Consider the following 19,599-nt stretch of genomic DNA (forward strand, 5'->3'; position numbering starts at 1 on the left):
CAACAATCAGGCGAAGTGTAACAATCAATATTTGGTGCAAATAGCCAGCAGGGTGCAACAATCAATATTTGGTGCAATGTTCAAGAAGGAGTAGATTCACTGGTAATTATGGAGATGGAGTCCAGTGATCACTCGCTCTTGAAAATTCGATGGGCATGCCCATTTAGAGCAAAGCCGGAAACTAAAGGTATGGAGATTGATATCTCACAAGGTCGTAACAGACCTAGCCTGATCCCACAGGATGTCTTAGACATGACATCAACTTTAAACTCAAGACCTGAAACAAACAATGAGGCTCTAAATTATGTATCACTACTAGCCAAATACAAACAGGTTGCTCATAACAGGCATAGACCTGATTTTGTCCAGAAACATAGTTTCAACATCAAACTGGTGAAAGAACGTAAGAGGTACAGAGCAGATTTGAAGGCCTTAAAACATATGCCTCTGATTAATCGAGCTTTGAGTAAAAAAAAACAGACAACAACAATATAAAAACTGGCTGCACAGTTTTAGAGCAGAGCGTATGTAAGTGGATGGGGAAAATATGCAGGAAGTGCTGAGCAAAAAGAATTCCAGATTAACATAGGACTGGATTAATAAAGTGGGCATTACGCAGGAAGCATTACAAACCCTAATGGTTGATGAACAAAAATGGATCGACAACTTTGGCTCGCTCTTCTCTGCCAAATTAATTAATCCCCCTAACCATCTGTCCACAAAGTTCACTCAATGGACTTGGGAGCTAGATAAACAAGAAATCTTAGACTCAATTCCAAAACTGAGAACCTCCAGGGCCCCTGGCCCAGATGACGTTTCTAACCATGCATTGAAGCAAGTTCCCGAAGAGTGGACAGAATTTGCGTACACTCTATTTTGTCAAACACTGAGAGAAAAACAAGTTCCTCCCTTCTGAAAAAGGCGGTGATTATACCCATTTTTAAAAAGGTGTTAAGAACGGAACCGAGTAATTATCGACTGCTTGAAGGCTTAGGGAAAATGTTTGCTTTTTGCTTCCATTATATTAAAACGTCTGACAAAGTGGGCTAGTAACTCAGGACACCAAGATCCCTGGCAAACAGGATTCGTAAAAAGGGCATAGGCACTAGTTTGAACTTATTGCTGTTGAACCTGCTCAAGATCCAAGCCAATAAAGGAAAGATCAAACTCTACATTGCCTTTGTAGACTTGGAGCAGGCTTTTGACAGTGTCAACAGAAATCGCCTACGAACCAAGCTAAGGGACTGGAACTGCTGCCCTGGGGCCTAAGTGGAACCAATGGAGGCGTTGTATACCAATACAATGATGCAAGTTCGTTTATTAGAGGTAATCAGAATTAACAAGGGTTTAAAGCAGGGCTACGCATTGGCGCCCATCCTTTTAAAACTTTATATATCTGATATCGAGTCAACTCAAACCATGGTACCAGGATTTCTGCTCAAGATTAATGAGAGACCGGTACCGTGGATTGTATATGCAGATGACCTGCTCTTGATTGACAGAACTGCAATAGGATTGCAAAGGCGCTTAGAGGCCCTTCAATCTTATATCACCCTAATTGAATTAAGAGTCAATGTTAAAAAATTCCACGAACTTGGTGTTCAATGAAAAAAAAAAAAATCAAACCCCAAGATTCCGATTGCCACTAAACCACGAACCACTAGAATGTATTGACTTGGTTAACTATTTAGCAGTGTGTGTCAACCAGGGTGTGGCAGAAACCCCCTGGGCTAATTTGTTAAAATCCAAACTAAACAATCTAAGGGCATGATCTTGCATCAGAGATTTGGGAAATGTTCCATGACCCCTTTGATTATTTTCTATAACCAAAAGGTAATTCCTATCCTATCGTGTGGAGCTGAGTCAGGGTTGAATATTGCATGGCAAATATGGGAAATCTTGGAAGGAGGATTTTGGAAGCAAATCCTATGATTTCCCAAGAGTTTACCTATGGCGTGCATTTGATTAGAACTAGGTCTTCTGTCCTTATAATCAGTATCCTTGTGTAAATCTCTATCCCTCTTTTGCAAAACCCTGTTGGCTCATATGGCCCTCCATCTGACCATCTTGAGTGACAATGATTCGGCGATAAACACTGGCCCTCTCAGTGCTTGGAAGGAGACATGTATGAACTGCCTGACAGAACCAGATTCAACAACGTCAGTCTTAATGTCCAATCCTGAAAAGAAACTCCAGCAACAGGATTGGATATTGACTCAGGCGAAAAGAAATGATCTGGTGCTGATGAAAGATTCTGCTCTGGAATGCAGGACCCTAATGCAGGTCCCCAAATATTTGAAGAGGTTTCCTTGCCCGGCAATTAGAGGGAATTTGCTGAGAATGCGCTTAAATCTTTATCCTACTCGAGAGGTGCTAGTAGCTCGGAAACAATTGAGTAAGACTCAGGTGACCTGTAGTCAGTGAAACTGAATCACTAAAACATTTGTTAACCCCTTGTGTAGGATTAACTGAACGCTATACCTTGTTTTTGGGATCAACCATTGCAGCAGCTCCAAAATTATCTGTAGATGAATGGTGGTTAAAATTCTTAATGAGGGAAAATCAACCTTTAGTCTTTGCGCTTGAGAAGTTTTTTAATGTTTTTTTTGCTTAGACATCGTGATGAATGCATGCAAAGAACGGAGAGCCAGCTGCATCAGAATGGGAACTCTTCATCATACTGTCAGTGGCTGGCTTCAGGGGATACATGTTTTAAAAGGAATGTATGGAAACGTTTTGTTAAAGGTTTGAAATAAACTAATACACAAATAAAATACTTTGTGACATAAAAAGGCAGTGCTTTTCTGCCCTCTCCTCCCCCAACATTGTGCTGTGAATGCTACATTCCACAGTATTGGAGCTATCTCTGGGCTGCACATAAACAATGACTTGTGGGTTTAAAAATACCCTTAGGTAGTGATTCAATGTCTCCAAATTGTCACAGACACAGGATAGGAAATAGCTGTTGAGATTCATCTGCTGGTTTGATAAGGCTGGCTCACCCAGTACTCTCTCCTGCTTCCTGGCTCCCGGACTGGGCCTCAGGGAGGCTAAGGTGTGGCTCATAAGCAACTGGTGAGCCTTCTCATCTCCATTTCCAGAGGCCGCCATGTTCTTCTACCACATCCAAGAAGACAAAAGACTTCTGATAACTCCACAGGCTCATAAGAGGGATGTCTGTATGTGTGGGTGCGCGTGCATGCATATGCACGTGCGTGTATGCGAATATATGGAGTTGGCACAGAATATGTCATGCAGTCTTGTGTCTCAACTGTTTAACAAGCCAACAAAATTGTGTGAGTGAAGATTTTGATTAATGCTATGGACATTGCATTGAAACAGATCAAGGTAGCAGATAATTTTAACCATCTTGTAATGTTGTCTTTTCTCAATAATACATGGGGGAAATCCTCTGAAAGCTACATTTTCATGTTATGTTATGTTATCTTCATTCATATAGCGCACGGCCACCAGAAGGTATCATGGCGGTGAAGAGGTAGAACTGAACAGTTAGGAATATGCCACAAGATAAAGAGCGAGAGCTAGAGGATAGTCTTAAGCGCTCTTCTAAAAGCTAAGTGGTTGGACATGTTCCTCATTACAGAGGGGAGGCTATTCCAGAGGTTGGCCGCAGCTATGGAAAAGGCCCTACCACCAACCCAAGTACGGTGATGTCTTGGAACAACAAGAAGATCTGCAGTGGAAGAGCGTGGGTCCCGCTTCATCTTGGCATTAACTGGCTCGGTTACACATGAACACTGTTATTGGGCAGGTAGGTATGCACCGAGGTGGCTCCCGGAACTGGTGGGAGCAGTGAGCCAGTGGGCTCAGACATGACATGAAGGAAGGTTGAGGGGGCTGTTGAGGGCTCATGATATCATCAAGATCTCACATTTGCCAGATTCTGAATGCAGCATGTGTTCACTAACAAGCAACACATTCAGGATCTCACAAGCGCACCATCCTGAGTGACAAAAGTAATGGGCCAGATACTGGTGCTGCTCTGCTTCTGCTGTGACTTGTGCCACCAATGTCAGGAGGTTATGTGTGCAGAGAGGGCAGTGACACAGCCAAGCACTGGAGGATGTGTATCAAGACCCTCCTCTTGGCTCCTGCCTAAAACCTAGGTCCACACACCCTACACTCTATACCTAACCGCATGATCTTCCCCCACCTATTTCCTCCCCTGATTGCTTGTAAATCCCTTGCTGCCAAATTTCCCACTCTACTCCTCCCATTGATAGCTCCCTGATCCCTTGTATCTCTGCTTCCCCCACCATGTACTTCCCCCTATGACTTGTAAGCTTCTCTCTGGTGCTTCCTGAAGCTAGGTATGTGCTACATAAATACCCTAATAATACAAGTTATTAATCCGGGTATGAATAGTATCAGTTTGAGGATCACAGAAGGTGGCTCTAAAGAGCCACATATAAGCCGAAATGAAAAGCATTTAAATCCCTAAATGGTTATTAAACACCCTGAATAGTATGGTGGGTTTTAAAAATGCAAGAAATAAACCCTTCTAACAGTACTGTGAGAATGCACTGGGTTGTTTCAGGAAAAAAGCAACACATGCCCCAAGGCTTCCTATTAGCCATCCCTGGAATTTCACTTCCGGTTTGGAGCAACACACTACGGGTATGCAAATGCACTGAAAGGCTTAGATTTTATCTCCATGTGATATCATTCTGATTGTCTTTTAGGGCAGCATATTTTTAACATATCAAGCAAGTGCATGGCAGCCCCTCCACTGAGAAAGAACATGGGCCAAATACCCTGTTCAAATAAATGTCTTCACCCAGGAGAGTCTACAACCACGTTTTAGCTCACTGCACCCTTCAAAATCCCTTAGGGATTTGGGATTTCACACTAAATTACCCTGAGTAATCCAGCCATGGACCCCTTGCACACTGTGTTTTAGAGAGGCACAGTTTTACCTCACTGATGAGGCACAACAAGGCTGGAACACGTGTCGAGGTTGATGATGGTACTCTGGTTCAGAGGAGACTTGCCTAGCCTTTCGCTGCTCGACTACCCAGCTGGCTGGGAACCAGACTAATATGCAAATGCATATTTCTCCTTTGTGAAAGGAACAGTGAGCTAAAATGTGGTTGTAGACCCTCCCGAGAGGGAACCTTCCCATAGAACAGGTAATTTGCTGTGTTCGTTGTTGGTAGAGGGGCTCTCACACCTGTTACACCTCTTTTACACATAGCTTCATCAGCCCAACTGGCAGCTCTCAAGATTGAGCGAAACACGTATGCGTTTCTCCCTGACTGGGGAACATCGGTGTGGTGTAGCATCTTTGCGATTAGAGCATTGCGGCATGTTTGGCAAATAGCAACATCATGGTGGGTCTCAAAATGTAAGAAAGAAATCCCTTCTACTTCCATCTGAAATATTTAATAAATCAAAAAGCCACATAGAGCGCCTGGAGACCGCCTGTGTGGTGGTAACGGTGCAACATAACATGACATATGGCACTGCTGCGCTTCCGCCTCTAGCCAGTTGGTCTCACGTGCCACCAGTCCCTGTAGACAGTGCCAGTTCCAGTCTCCCTAAGACATGGGAGCCAATCTTAATCCCCCTTTCTTTTAACCATTGCCCCCCTTTGGAAACCTCCTCCTGGAGAAGCGTCCCAACAACCTTCCCAACCACATAATAAAACAAATAAAAACAAACACAAATAGATAAAATGAAGGGTAGTGCCCTCAACTGAACCTTCGTATTCCCACTGTGTCTGATTAAGGGAAATGACCCTTTCCATCACAACTCTCCATCCGGGTCGCATTGAAGCTCACCAGTCCAGACACCTAATCATGATTCTAGAAACCGGAATAGAACATGGAAAAACCTGAAGTGCTGAACCAGAATTCTGAAAACACCTTAAAATGGCCGATGGGCATTACTCATTTCTTCCACTCTCCGGCGAGGATGTGGGGATGCCGGAAATACTGCCATACAGCTTGGACCTGCAGGCGTTTCTTGCACTTCTGAGGCAAAGTGGGCAATCTATATCACCAACAGCTCCCCGTGTCCGCTCCTCTCAGCACTAAGGACCAAGACAGAGTAAAATGGGCCAAGTGACACTGGTAAACCTGCCGTTAGGGGAGCCGGATACACCAACGCCATGGATGCATCATTACCAACAAAAACTGTCCTATCAGAGTCTGTGGACAGGTGCAGTGCAACGTAAGTTTGCATGCTAATTGCACTGAGGTCAAATTTGCTCTGCTGCAAAAAATGCTTCGAAACAATATATTTTTGAACGAGAGTAATTGCTTTCCCCAGCGCAAAAAGTCTGCAAGATTGCACTTGCACCAATGCGATGTTTCTCTAACATTGTCCCTTAAACATGACCGCAAAACAGGCCAATCTTGGCAGAGAAGTTGGATCAAAGTGTGCATGTATCTGCAGCAGGACACTGTGGGCAGCTTGAAAGCTTGTGTGCTCAACCCAGCATCAAATCCTTCTCGTGTTCATACCACTGAGGTGAGTACCGAAAACATCTGCGAAATACATTATATTAAAGGGCTACATTGTGCAGTGGGCAATAATGACATGACAGGAAGGGAAAGGATGTGAGTGGGTGCCAGTGGTGCCCCCCCCTCCCCGACATTTTTCCTAGGGGTGGCCTGATGAGGTGACTGGGGTGGCACACCAAAACAAACACCTAAGAGGCAGGCGGGCTGGAGGGAGGGCAGCGTTTTTATAAGGGTGGCCATGCCCCCCCCCTTGGCCAGCCCTTGGTGGCGCCACTGGTGGGTGCTCCAGCAGTGCTGCAGTACAGACCGCTATGGGATGGCAGCTCTACCACATGGTTTATTTCCACAGGACTTAGTCTTTACAATTTGGAAAACTTCTCACACCAGCTTCAATGGCAATCCTCTCCCCCGGATCATGGAATCAGCTGAGGCCATCTATAGAATGATCTGCATGTGTGGCAGTGCCACACGTGTTCACTTGTGTGTGACGGTGTGGCTGGGTGCATTGGGCCTAATTCTACACCTGCAGACCCTTTAGAAGGCCGAATGATCAAGCCCGGCCAGAAAACCTAAAATGGCCTCACACACAAATTAGGAATGGGGACCTCATCATTATTTTGGGTAAACAACTTTTCTCTGATGCATACCACCTTGTGCTCCCTGGTACGGTAATGTGACACCGAGGCATAAGTGGTACAGCTCAATTCTATGTAAAGTACCCTCATTGCACACAGCAGTTAAGTCACACAGGATAGAGCCCTCATTTTCGTGGAGTAATGTGGCACACTTCCGGTTATGGAGCAAGAACCAGGAAAGCAAGCGCTCTACCCCGGAGGAGTGCAGACTGTACACCATCAGAGGAGTGTGAACACCTGGCTTTGTCTGGGAGTGCAAGGTCCAAAGGAAGGATTATTTATCCCCCATTAGGGACAATAAGAGACTAACGGCCTGAATTATAGAGCGTTTGTCAGTGGGATTTTCTGATCAAAGTACTATAGAACCCAGAGTGGTAGACTGCCATTGCTATGGATAAGTTCAGGCAGTACGCGGGGGACAGGGGGATTGTCTGCATATTTGCTATCAGACCCTGTGTCAGCCAGGGCAGGGGTTCCGCAAAGACCAGTTAGACCACACTAGTGCAACCAGTAACCAGCCCCTTGCCAGTGCATGCCAGCCTGGAGCAAGAAGGGGCACACCCCAGGCGAGTCTCCAATGGGGTACTCAGAATGCAATCAGGTACAGGCTTCTGCACTTATTCTAGCACTGCAGGCTTAGGGCCTAATTCATCGAACTTGTAGCGCTGTGCCAAGTGACTTTGCACTGCCATCAAACACAATGATCCACCGAGCGGTGCGAAGTGTAGTTGTGTGGAGCAAAGTATTCATTCACTGTATTCAGTGTGGAGCAAAGATATTCATTGCGGGCACTCATGGAAGCCCTGCAATGAATATCCTTTGACCAGCACAGAATCCGCCAAAACAAGCACTTTATGTGCCTTTTACCTCATTCAGCTACACGAGGTACCAAACACCTCCAGAATGGCCGTTCTTTGTAGCCTGGAGCTTCCTTTGTTGTACTAGGCTCCTAGCAGTAGTCAGTGCCCTCTGCTGATTGGCCACTGAACCCTCTTCACTGCCATTGGCTGCCGGCAGGCGAAGCCGGCCCTCGTTCTCCAAGGCCCAAGGAAGCAAGGCTGGAGCCTGTTGTATGCCTGTTTGATGCTGTTTGACTGCCGTGCGCCGGACCCCTATCATGAGGTAACTTTCCATACCCCCTCCAGCTCCCCTGCACTGAGTCGAGCCACACGTACCGTACGCCCAACACTGTGTAACTTGCATTGCAGTGCATTGACCTGCCTTCTCAAGTGTAACCCACTGCCACAGACTGGTCTATCAACTCTACATGATTGCCACCTGAACTATCTCTTCATGTCCCACTCACGAGGCATGCGTGACCCCACCTCACCCACTGCCTACCGTGTATGCATACCCACCGACTAACCCAGTGCACCATTACTTTAAAAGTTTGCCAGTCCTACTGCTCCCGCCTCCCGATGGTCTTGGCCTGCTATGTTAATGCTCACCCATGCCCAGTGTGCCAATTGCCTGAATACCCTATGCACCCTCCAGCACAACTAAACCTGCCTATTTGAGCTCACTAACTGCTAAACTGAACCTACCTATTGTTGAATACTGCTTAGCCCTTCCTACTTAGCTTGTGCTACACTGCCAGTAAAATCGAATCTGCCTATTGCCAGCAAAATCGAATCTGCCTATTGTTGCATTGTACTTTGCCCTGCCTACTTAGTTTGTGCTACACTGCCAGCAAAATCGAATCTGCCTATTGTTGCATTGCACTTTGCCCTGCCTATATAGTTTGTGCTACACTGCCAGCAAAATCGAATCTGCCTATTGTTGCATTGCACTTTGCCCTGCCTATATAGTTTGTGCTGCACTGCCAGCAAAATCGAATCTGCCTATTGTTGCATTGTACTTTGCCCTGCCTACTTGGTTTATGCTACACTGCCAGTAAAATCGAATCTGCCTATTGCCAGCAAAATCGAATCTGCCTATTGTTGCATTGTACTTTGCCCTGCCTACTTAGTTTGTGCTACACTGCCAGCAAAATCGAATCTGCCTATTGTTGCATTGCACTTTGCCCTGCCTACTTAGCTTGTGCTACACTGCCAGCAAAATCGAATCTGCCTATTGTTGCATTGTACTTTGCCCTGCCTATATAGTTTGTGCTACACTGCCAGCAAAAACGAATCTGCCTATTGTTGCATTGTACTTTGCCCTGCCTACTTGGTTTATGCTACACTGCCAGTAAAATCGAATCTGCCTATTGCCAGCAAAATCGAATCTGCCTATTGTTGCATTGTACTTTGCCCTGCCTACTTAGTTTGTGCTACACTGCCAGTCAAATCGAATCTGCCTATTGTTGCATTGCACTTTGCCCTGCCTACTTAGTTTGTGCTACACTGCCAGCAAAATCGAATCTGCCTATTGTTGCATTGCACTTTGCCCTGCCTATATAGTTTGTGCTACACTGCCAGCAAAATCGAATCTGCCTATTGTTGCATTGTACTTTGCCCTGCCTACTTGGTTTATGCTACACTGCCAGTAAAATCGAATCTGCCTATTGCCAGCAAAATCGAATCTGCCTATTGTTGCATTGTACTTTGCCCTGCCTACTTAGTTTGTGCTACACTGCCAGCAAAATCGAATCTGCCTATTGTTGCATTGCACTTTGCCCTGCCTACTTAGCTTGTGCTACACTGCCAGCAAAATCGAATCTGCCTATTGTTGCAATGTACTTTGCCCTGCCTATATAGTTTGTGCTACACTGCCAGCAAAAACGAATCTGCCTATTGTTGCATTGTACTTTGCCCTGCCTACTTGGTTTATGCTACACTGCCAGTAAAATTGAATCTGCCTATTGCCAGCAAAATCGAATCTGCCTATTGTTGCATTGTACTTTGCCCTGCCTACTTAGTTTGTGCTACACTGCCAGTAAAATCGAATCTGCCTATTGTTGCATTGCACTTTGCCCTGCCTACTTAGTTTGTGCTACACTGCCAGCAAAATCGAATCTGCCTATTGTTGCATTGTACTTTGCCCTGCCTACTTGGTTTATGCTACACTGCCAGTAAAATCGAATCTGCCTATTGCCAGCAAAATCGAATCTGCCTATTGTTGCATTGTACTTTGCCCTGCCTACTTAGTTTGTGCTACACTGCCAGCAAAATCGAATCTGCCTATTGTTGCATTGCACTTTGCCCTGCCTACTTAGCTTGTGCTACACTGCCAGCAAAATCGAATCTGCCTATTGTTGCATTGTACTTTGCCCTGCCTATATAGTTTGTGCTACACTGCCAGTAAAAACGAATCTGCCTATTGTTGCATTGTACTTTGCCCTGCCTACTTGGTTTATGCTACACTGCCAGTAAAATCGAATCTGCCTATTGCCAGCAAAATCGAATCTGCCTATTGTTGCATTGTACTTTGCCCTGCCTACTTAGTTTGTGCTACACTGCCAGCAAAATCGAATCTGCCTATTGTTGCATTGTACTTTGCCCTGCCTACTTAGTTTGTGCTACACTGCCAGCAAAATCGAATCTGCCTATTGTTGCATTGTACTTTGCCCTGCCTACTTAGTTTGTGCTACATTGCCTTAGCAAACTTGAATCTGCCTTTGGCTGTTTCCACAGTACTCCTAGCCTATGTGCCCGGTCGTACTCATAGAGTCTAAGTTGCACTGCCTAGAGTGACTTATCTTGCCCTTAAGTGTCGTGTATTCCTAGTCACATTATTCACTGTCGCATGCGTGCCATAGCCTCTATTCTAATGCCATCATTGCGCCGACCTTGACCTTTTTAGCTGTGGCCTATGCCTTATCACTGCACTGACATCAGTGTGCTTCATGCTATGCCTTGCCTAATGTTGTTGACCACATCATGCTATTCACTTCCTAGCTCCACCTACTAATCTGCGCCACTTAGCTGTAACTGAATCCCCTATCTCTGATATTACACTATCTTTGATACTGGAATTGGAAGGATGCTAAACTTAGCAATACTGCTCTGTACTATGGCTGCTGCCATGCATGTGGACTCTAGAAGCCAAGAATACATTGTTCAGTCACCAGTACCTATCCTAGACTCCAGCCTGCTAACCCCCAAAACCATTGCACAATCCAATCCCTCCATACACTATAGGGCCCTAGAGACAGTATCCTACGCCTCTCTACCATGCGCCACGTCTAGTAGAAATGACAGACTCTGCGCTAGACTAGCCAAATTATATGAACCTTTGAGAAGAGCCCTACCGGCCAGTAACCTCAAAACTAACCATAAACTCAACCTGAGACCTAGCCACTTAAAGTTGTCTACATCACTGTCCATCTTGAACATGAATACCCATCAGCTTAATAACCATAAGCCTAAAGTTTATAACAACCCTGACAAACCTATCCGAGTCAACAAAGCATCTGAGGCTCCCCCCCTCAAAGGAGCACTTCTCAATGGAAGATCACTTGTCGCACATGCTACCGATATTGCCGACTTAATCACTGAAGGGAACCTGAATTTCCACGCAATTACGGAAACATGGCTCCATAATGCAGCAGGACCCGCTCTTATGCTAGCTATCCCTGATGGCTACACCATATTCAGACAAGACCGAGATAATGCCCGAGGTGGCGGCATAGCCATTATCTCTAAAATTGCCCTTGGCCTTAGACTAGCCCCCATCCATCTATCACAATCATGTGAAGTTCTCACTGCCAAACTTCAGATAAATAACTCACAATCCCTTACAATGCACCTAATATATAGACCACCTGGCCCTCTTGGTAACTTTGAGGCAGATTTGCATAACATAATTATGAACAACCTTAAACCCACCTCGCAACTACTCCTATTAGGAGACTTCAACTTAGGTTTTAATGACCAAATGGATAAAAACGCAACTGATATAGCCAACAGTATCAACGCACTAGGCCTCACCCAAAAAGTCATTAAACCCACCCACCTAAAAGGGAGAATACTGGACTGGATAGTGGACCTTAACTGCTCAGCCATCATTTCATCCATCTTGCCGTTATCATGGACGGACCACTTCCTGGTGTCCTTCCACCTATCCACTATAAGACCCACGCCATTGGCTCAACCATTAGCGCCACCATGCTCAACTAGAAGTAAAAAAAGCATCACTGTAGAGAAAGTTATCCCTGCCATTCTGCCCATCCTTAACGCACTACCAGAAAAGCTTGACCCTAACAGCCTAGTTCAGGAATTTAACAACATTAGGCTCACCACACTGGATAAAATTGCAAACCAATAGCCCATTTAAACAAATGGTTCACTCCACAACTTAAAGACCTTTGCACCTTAAAGAATGAAAGTGAGACCAATTGGAGACTTTGCCTCTCTAGTGAGAACAAAGTTAAATTAACCTTACTTTCCTCACACTATAAGAAGGAAATTTGCCGGGTAAAACGCAATTTCTACGACGAGCGTATTGCTAACTCTAACTGGAATATGAAAGAACTCTTTTCTATACTCAAAGAATTAGAGTCCCCAATTGCTATACCTGATGTCTGCACCAAGGACAAATCCTGGTGTACAGACATCCAACATGCCTTAGCCAATACAATTAATACACTCCAGAATAAAATTCAACAAAAAAAAGAAGTACTGAACTTACAGCACTCGCCCAACACCCTCTTGCCCAACGCTTCACCATCGGCACACAATACTACCTTCCATTTTTCTAAAATGTCTATCCTGGAGGTAGAAAAAATTATCCTATCACTGAAGCCTTCGAACTGTAAAGGCGGTATTTGCCCAGCACAACTAATAAAAGATGCTGCCAGAGAACTCTCCCCATTCATAACTAAACTGATAAATGCCTCATTTGCCACAGGTACCATACCTGCTAACCTTAAGCAATCATGGGTGCTCCCCCTCCTCAAGAAATAGACACTAGATCCTCTTATTCCCACCAACTACCGGCCCATTTCCACGGTCCCATTTCTACTAAAAATATTGGATAAAGCCGCATACATCCAAATTCAAAAACACCTTGAACTGCACAAACTTTTAGGCAACAGACAATCTGGTTTCCGTCCACTACACGGAACAGAGACAGTCCTAATTGACCTAAAGTACCAAATAGACGAGCAGAGAGACAAAGGAAGGACAGTACTCCTGCTCCTACTTGATCTTTCTGCCGCATTTGATCTGGTCAATCACAAGGTCTTATGTCGGCACCTTGATTCTGCAGCCCACTTCTCCACAGGTGCCATCAAATGGGTTGAGTCCTTCCTGAGCGAGAGAACCATGAGAGTCTTCTCCCCCTCAGCAGCCGCCGACCCAATACCTATCCTATGCGGTGTTCCCCAAGGGTCTTGCATCTCGCCTACCCTCTACAATATCTTCACTAAGCCACTGTTCGACGATCTGGACCAGCTGGGTATCACCTACACTAACTATGCAGATGATACTCAGATTCTCCTCCCACTTTCTGGGGAGCACAGTACGGACACGGGTTTAGTGAACAAAGTTTACCTTATCATCCAAGCATGGGTGGCCATTCATGGCCTGTGCTTGAACGATGATAAGACTGAACTTATAATTCTGGGCTCGCAGGCTAATATTAAAAAACTAGGTCAAGAATTCTCCTCATTTAATATTGACGGGAATACCATCAAAGTTTCCAAGGAAGTAAAAACCTTGGATTCTACTTGGACTCTACACTGTCCTTCGATAAACAGGTAAAATCCCTCACCTCTGCCACGGCCTACATCTGACAATAGCTGCCTGATCCTGGCTAGAGCTCTAATACTCTCCAGAATTGACTACTGTAATGCCCTATACAGCGGTGCCAATAAATCTACCATCCAAAAGCTCCAAACACTACAGAATAATGCCCTAAGAGCAGCCCTAGGCATAAACAAGAAAACTCACATCTCCTCCTTGAGACGCCAACATAAATGGTTAACCACAACTGACAAAATACAACTAAAAACGCTCTCTTTGACCTACAAAGCCCTTAACAACGCAGCCCCCAGTTACCTTATAGATAAACTCCAGAGAAGAACCTCTCTCAGACCCACCAGAACTGGGAATGTTAACTGTTTGACCATACCCAAATATAAGCTCACTTCTATTGGGGGTAATAGCTATACTGTAAAGGCAGCTAAATTCTGGAATTCACTGCCTCAGGATCTGAGAGCAGACCAACCTTATCTACATTTCAGGAAAAATGTAATAAAACACATCATCACCACTGACCCCTAGTCTCCCACTACCCATTGGGGACCTGCCCACTTCCTAAGAGACTTGTTCATCCTACTCATGCCTTAATACCGAATTAGGAGTTTGGCAATTGAAGTGTCTCATTCAAATCAAACCTTGGAGAGTGTTTAAATAAGGGCCGAGGTCAAGCTGCTTAATATCCACACCATACATTAAATTTGGTTCCACATTCGCCAGATAAAATCTGATGAGAGGAAGCAATGACCATTTGCACAATTAAATGTAAAGCCTTTTAAGTTGTTTGATTGACCAAAGACTGTGTTTTCTCTCGCAAGATGTTCTGCCATTCTGACTTTGAGGGGCGATTAGACATGGTGTAGCCCAGGTATCTAATACTGGAGACCCCTTTCCAGTCTCTGCTCACCCGCCGGCCCGTACATTGTTTTAGGTTTTTTCTTGGTGGTATATATGATGATTTTATATTGTTCCCCATTTACCATAAGGTTGTTGTTGGTTGCATATTCAAAAAAGGACTCCAGCTTTCTTTGGAGACCGAGGGGAGTTTGGTCAAAAAATAAGCCAACCAGTTTAATCTTAGATGAGCAAGTTTCCCAGGATTATGTCTATCAGACATCCAAAGCTTATCTACAGCTGATACGTAGATGATGAAGAGGGCAGGGGTCAGGACACAGCCCTATTTTAGACCGAGAAATGTTTGGACTGGACGGGATACTAAGCCCTCCTTCGTAAGTCTTACTCTACGCTTGGTACAATTGTGCAAAGCGGCCAGCAATTGAATCAACTTCAAAGGCAGACCCCAGTCAAACATTTTGTTCCAAAGCAGTTCTCTGTTTACCCTGCTAAATGCACTACTCATATCTAGAAATGCTTTGTAAATAGTGTTCTATGTTCATTCATCTGCAGGGGTTTTTCGCAGCACTTTTACAGAAAATGTTTTGTTGAAAAAATCTTTGATTTTTTTATTTGGGGGTTTACCCCCCCAATCCCACCCCCTATTATGTATTCCCTATACACCACCCCACCCTACACCTTATATGCCCCCACCCCATATTTTTAAAAGATTTTTTTTGGCAAACATTTTTCAGCAAAAAGTGCAGCGGAAAAATAAAACGGCAATGAATGAACATCCTGCTGTAAATAGAGCCTACCAAGCCTTCTTTAACTGCAGCAGAAAGATGCGTCATGATGATGGCATTCGATGTGCCCATGTGTGACCTAAAACCCACCTGCAATCTAGAAATTATACCAAGATGTGAGGACCATGCACTGAGGATTCTCAAGAGAAGGGATGCTAGAGGCATCCAGTAGAGCAACTGGTCTGAGGTTCATGGGGCCATTAAGGTCCCCCTTTTTTATGGATGGGGACTATCATAGATTCATGCCACGTGGGTGGAAGTTTGTGTATTTTGAAGATTGATTTAAAAAGTGTCGCCAGAGGATCTTCTCAAGCTTCGGGATTACACTTGATGACTACAAGGGCAAGACCGTCAGGACCCAGAGCTCTGGATGCCCTGGCTTTCGTGATGGCCCAAAGGATTGCATCTTTGTGACAGGTGTATGCTGTTTCAACAGTAGGCCCACTGGTGATCTTCGAGTTAACTTCACGGGAGAGGGACATTTTACGGTGAAAACGGCTTTCCAGCTTTGCTGGATGACAGAGGACATCATGGAGCCGACTCATAAAGTCAGCAGATATAAAGCAAGTTTGTCTAGCATGTTCTGATTATCGTTATTGAACTTTGGAATTTTTAGCCACTTGATGTAATTTGTATGTCTCTGTAATATAAGCCTCTTCTTTTGGTCCTAAGAATCGGGCACGCGTTGTAACAATCCCAATTTTCTCAGCATGTTCCTCTTTAGCCTCTTTGTTTTAACAATATTCTCGTAGTAAAGGTGCACATGCATTCTTAACGTGGTTGATCTTCTCCTATAAACACACAAGTCTTCAGACAGTATTGTATAGTACAATTGAATTTAGAAGCAGTAAAATGGTTCTGTGCTCCTGTGTCACCTGGTATGTGCCAATTCAAAGTCTCTTTCAGGACTTTTAGAAAGCACGTGCAAGCGGCGTTATTCAATTCGCATTCCTAGACGGCGTAATCATAGCCATAGTCGGGTAGCAGGTAAACATCTCAACTGGAAGCCTTAAATCGTAAGAAAGTATTGCAGGGTCGCTCAAGTTGGGCTGTACACAGAGTTTAAAGCATGGGAAGCATGTACGTGGCCCAACCATGAAGAAGACCTGCCATGTTTCCAGGTGGAGATCGACTTCCCCTGGAATGCACCCTCCGGGGCACAGAATTGAAGCCCCCAGCTGCGCATGTAAGAGTTCCATTGGAGTCCGTCGGTTATGCAACTGGAATAGGCACAGTTTTTCCTTCTTTGTGTGAGTGCCCAAGGACGCAATCAGAGTTGAAGTCCCCAGCAATGGTGATGTGAGGCGGATGTCCTGGGTCCAACCAGTTGTTGGTCACCTCGTTGAGTGCCATGTATATTCTGGAACAGGAACTGGTTCTTGGAGTCCAGTATATAATTATGAATAAAAGGCCCTTAAACATAGATTCGTTGTGAAGACCGATTGCCAAAAGACCATCATGCTGTGTGTCAACTTAATAATAGGGCACTTTTAAATGTAGATCTATGGCAATTAAAAGGCCTCCAGAAGGACGCCCCAATGGACCCTTAAGCACAGCTTTTGAAAAGGGTTGGTAGCCGTCCATATCAAAGTGATTAATTGCCATAATTGCTTGCCACATCAGAATATGTTTATTGAGGGGGGACTTCAAACTCTGTAAGGCCCTAAGTAAGTTGGTATAGCCGCAAACATTCCAGGCTGGCACAGATCATTCTGTTGGGTTAAAGATGGGACACCCCCTGCTCTGGAGTTAGCAACCATTTTAATGACAGATTCCAACCAAGACCAATCAAAAAAAGAAAGTGACTGATTACAAGTTAAACATGTCAGCTGGTGCAAGCTGCCACCACTGCCCACCCTCCCCACCTCTGCTGAGAGCTCCCCGCTCCCCTGTTTCTCTGCTTCCCTCAGCATGCTCTTCCCCCTATGATTGCAACGCGCCCCGGTACTTCCTGAAGCCAGGTCCGCCCTCAGCAAACGCCCTAATAATCATACTGCCTTATGCAATCTAGCACACATGGAGGACATGAGATGGAGCAACCAATATTCATGCGCCCCGCACATTGCAGTTTACACCACAGGGTTCCTCCACAGTAGCTAAGGTTTTACATCACACTGCAGAGATGTGGAAAGTCAAGACCATTCAGGCAGTGTTGAAAAGGGCATGGAACCTACACAATGTAGGATACACAAAAAGGGAGATTAGTGGTGATTAATTTAAGCCACAAGGGGCCAGATGACTGGAAAATCACAGGAGTACAAAACCATTCTGTGCATGTATAATTATATTTGTTTATTTATTTGTTTGGGATTTTATAACGCATCACATGTAACCAATTGCATACGCACAAAAGCTGTTTGTGCGTGCGCAAATGCATTTTCGCTCCTGCATTTTTGTGTATTTAAGCCGGCCCCTGCTAGGCCAATAAGGCAAGGGTAATATATGACTGCATAATGCAAAACCTTATAATGGGTGGCATTGATGCATTTTCTTTCCAGCTGGTGCACACTCTCTGTAACGTGTATAAAGCGCTCGCCGCCTGCCTGCTAGCGCTGTGGCATATCTTGCCGCGCAGCCCTGCACGGTTCTGAATTCTGCTAGATCAGAGTTTGTTAAGCACAGAGTACATTTCGGAGATTCGGGAACAGCATCTAGCGAGCATTGTAGGGACTTGTGAATGAACGTCGCATCCGTTACCGGTACCGGACAGCACAGTAATGCGGTTTACAATGATGAGGGTTATGGAGTGTGTGTGTGGGTGTGTGTGGTGCACTATGTCGCTTGCGAGTGCTGGATGCGTGACTGAAACAGGGACATCCTTTTCCTCCACATCACTTCGACAGAAGTAAAATTGGCACCTGATGATGAGAGCTACAAACTGTCAACGGGAACTGGCTCGTGGGTTTCACAAGACCCCCGACGCTTGAGCTCAAGGTGAGCTGTTCAGCTTGTCAGATGCGGCACTTACGCTGGGAGGCAGGACATGGAACCTAGGGTGCCATTTAGTAAAGGCGAGGCACCTGCGTCCCCTGAAAAGTTACCGAGTTGCACGTGCACTGTTCCCAAGGCGACATGATCAAACATTACTCTAGAGCTGTTGGAGCAGCTGTGACTGCGCCAAAAGCCATAGTCCAATACTCTTCCCACAGCTGCACGTCAATTGGTAGTTAGGGCATGCCATCTTAACTTCTTTCAGAGAGGTGGAAGTTACCCCCGCCGGTGTCCCCTCTCCCTCTGCTTACCTATGATGATGGCGCAGGCACTGACGAGTCCAATCTCCTTTTTGAGTGCCACCTTTTCCGAGCTGCTATCGCAGGTGGCATTGTCCGTCGCCGATGCCTGGGCCGGCGCAGAGGGGTCGGGGTGCGTGTTGTTCCTGCTCAGGCTCTTGAGGTGATTTTCGCCAGCCATTTCTCCGAGCCACTTGGACGTCCGTGCTGAATCCCTCTGCCCAGCTCAGCCAGCCTGCCAACGCATATGGCAAGGGGGTGAAGTTGGCAATGAGCTCGGCCTCCCAGGCAGTGCTGTCTGCCGGGCAGATAAGCCCCCGTTGTTGCTGGAAGCCACACCCACAGCCATCAATCCCCCTCAGCCCCATTCATGCGAGCAGTGTTTGGGTATGCGCTTTGGGACGCATTCGCCGGGCGGGCACTCCTCTCTTTTTGCATATTCACACTCCCCTCTCGCGCACGCTCACGCAGCCTGTAGCCCTATTTGTTAATTCTGCACTCTCCTTCCAGCAAACATCCGTTTTACGTCAGGAATAGGGGCACACTTGTTACTAAAACCCCGACTTTATGCTCTGCGTTAGCAAAACAGTTCCAAGTAATCTAAAATGTGTCTGTGCTGTGTATATTGCGTTTAATTCGTTGTCATCTTCCGCACCGTATTTTATTTCAAATGCCTCCAACTTACTCGTTGCAGCCAACGGACAGTTTTGATTTTACTCAATGGCGGGTGGTGAATTTTTTAACTGGAGCGGCATAAATCATTTCCCCAGATATGCCAGAGCGACCAAGCGTTGCGAGGGAGCCGGCACCACTCAAGGGTGGTTCGGGTAGTTGTCGCCCCGAGAATCTTTTTAAAATAGAGCACACTTTTGAGAAAAATGTGGTCAAAAGCCAAACAATTTGCAATTGGGTTTTGTAGGGTAACTCATGAAAACATCCAATAGATGCAAGTCACCAATAGTGTGAGG

The 19,599-nt window shown here is 45.4% G+C and overlaps 1 protein-coding gene across 1 annotated transcript in view; it reads right to left on the reverse strand.

Moving 5' to 3' along the window:
- The window catches only part of SLC7A10 (solute carrier family 7 member 10), a 748,564-nt gene extending 729,505 nt beyond the window's left edge, over positions 1-19,059 (reverse strand). Inside the window, exon 1 of the mRNA XM_069639254.1 lies at positions 18,644-19,059. Within this exon, the coding sequence (XP_069495355.1) occupies positions 18,644-18,812 (169 nt within the window). The 5' untranslated portion in view covers positions 18,813-19,059. The remainder of the gene's footprint in view (positions 1-18,643) is intronic.
- Positions 19,060-19,599: the final 540 nt, after the last annotated feature.

This window comes from Ambystoma mexicanum, chromosome 1q (assembly GCF_040938575.1).
Source record: "Ambystoma mexicanum isolate Mex_15411 chromosome 1q, UKY_AmexF1_1, whole genome shotgun sequence".
In the NCBI taxonomy this organism is placed as follows: domain Eukaryota; kingdom Metazoa; phylum Chordata; class Amphibia; order Caudata; family Ambystomatidae; genus Ambystoma; species Ambystoma mexicanum.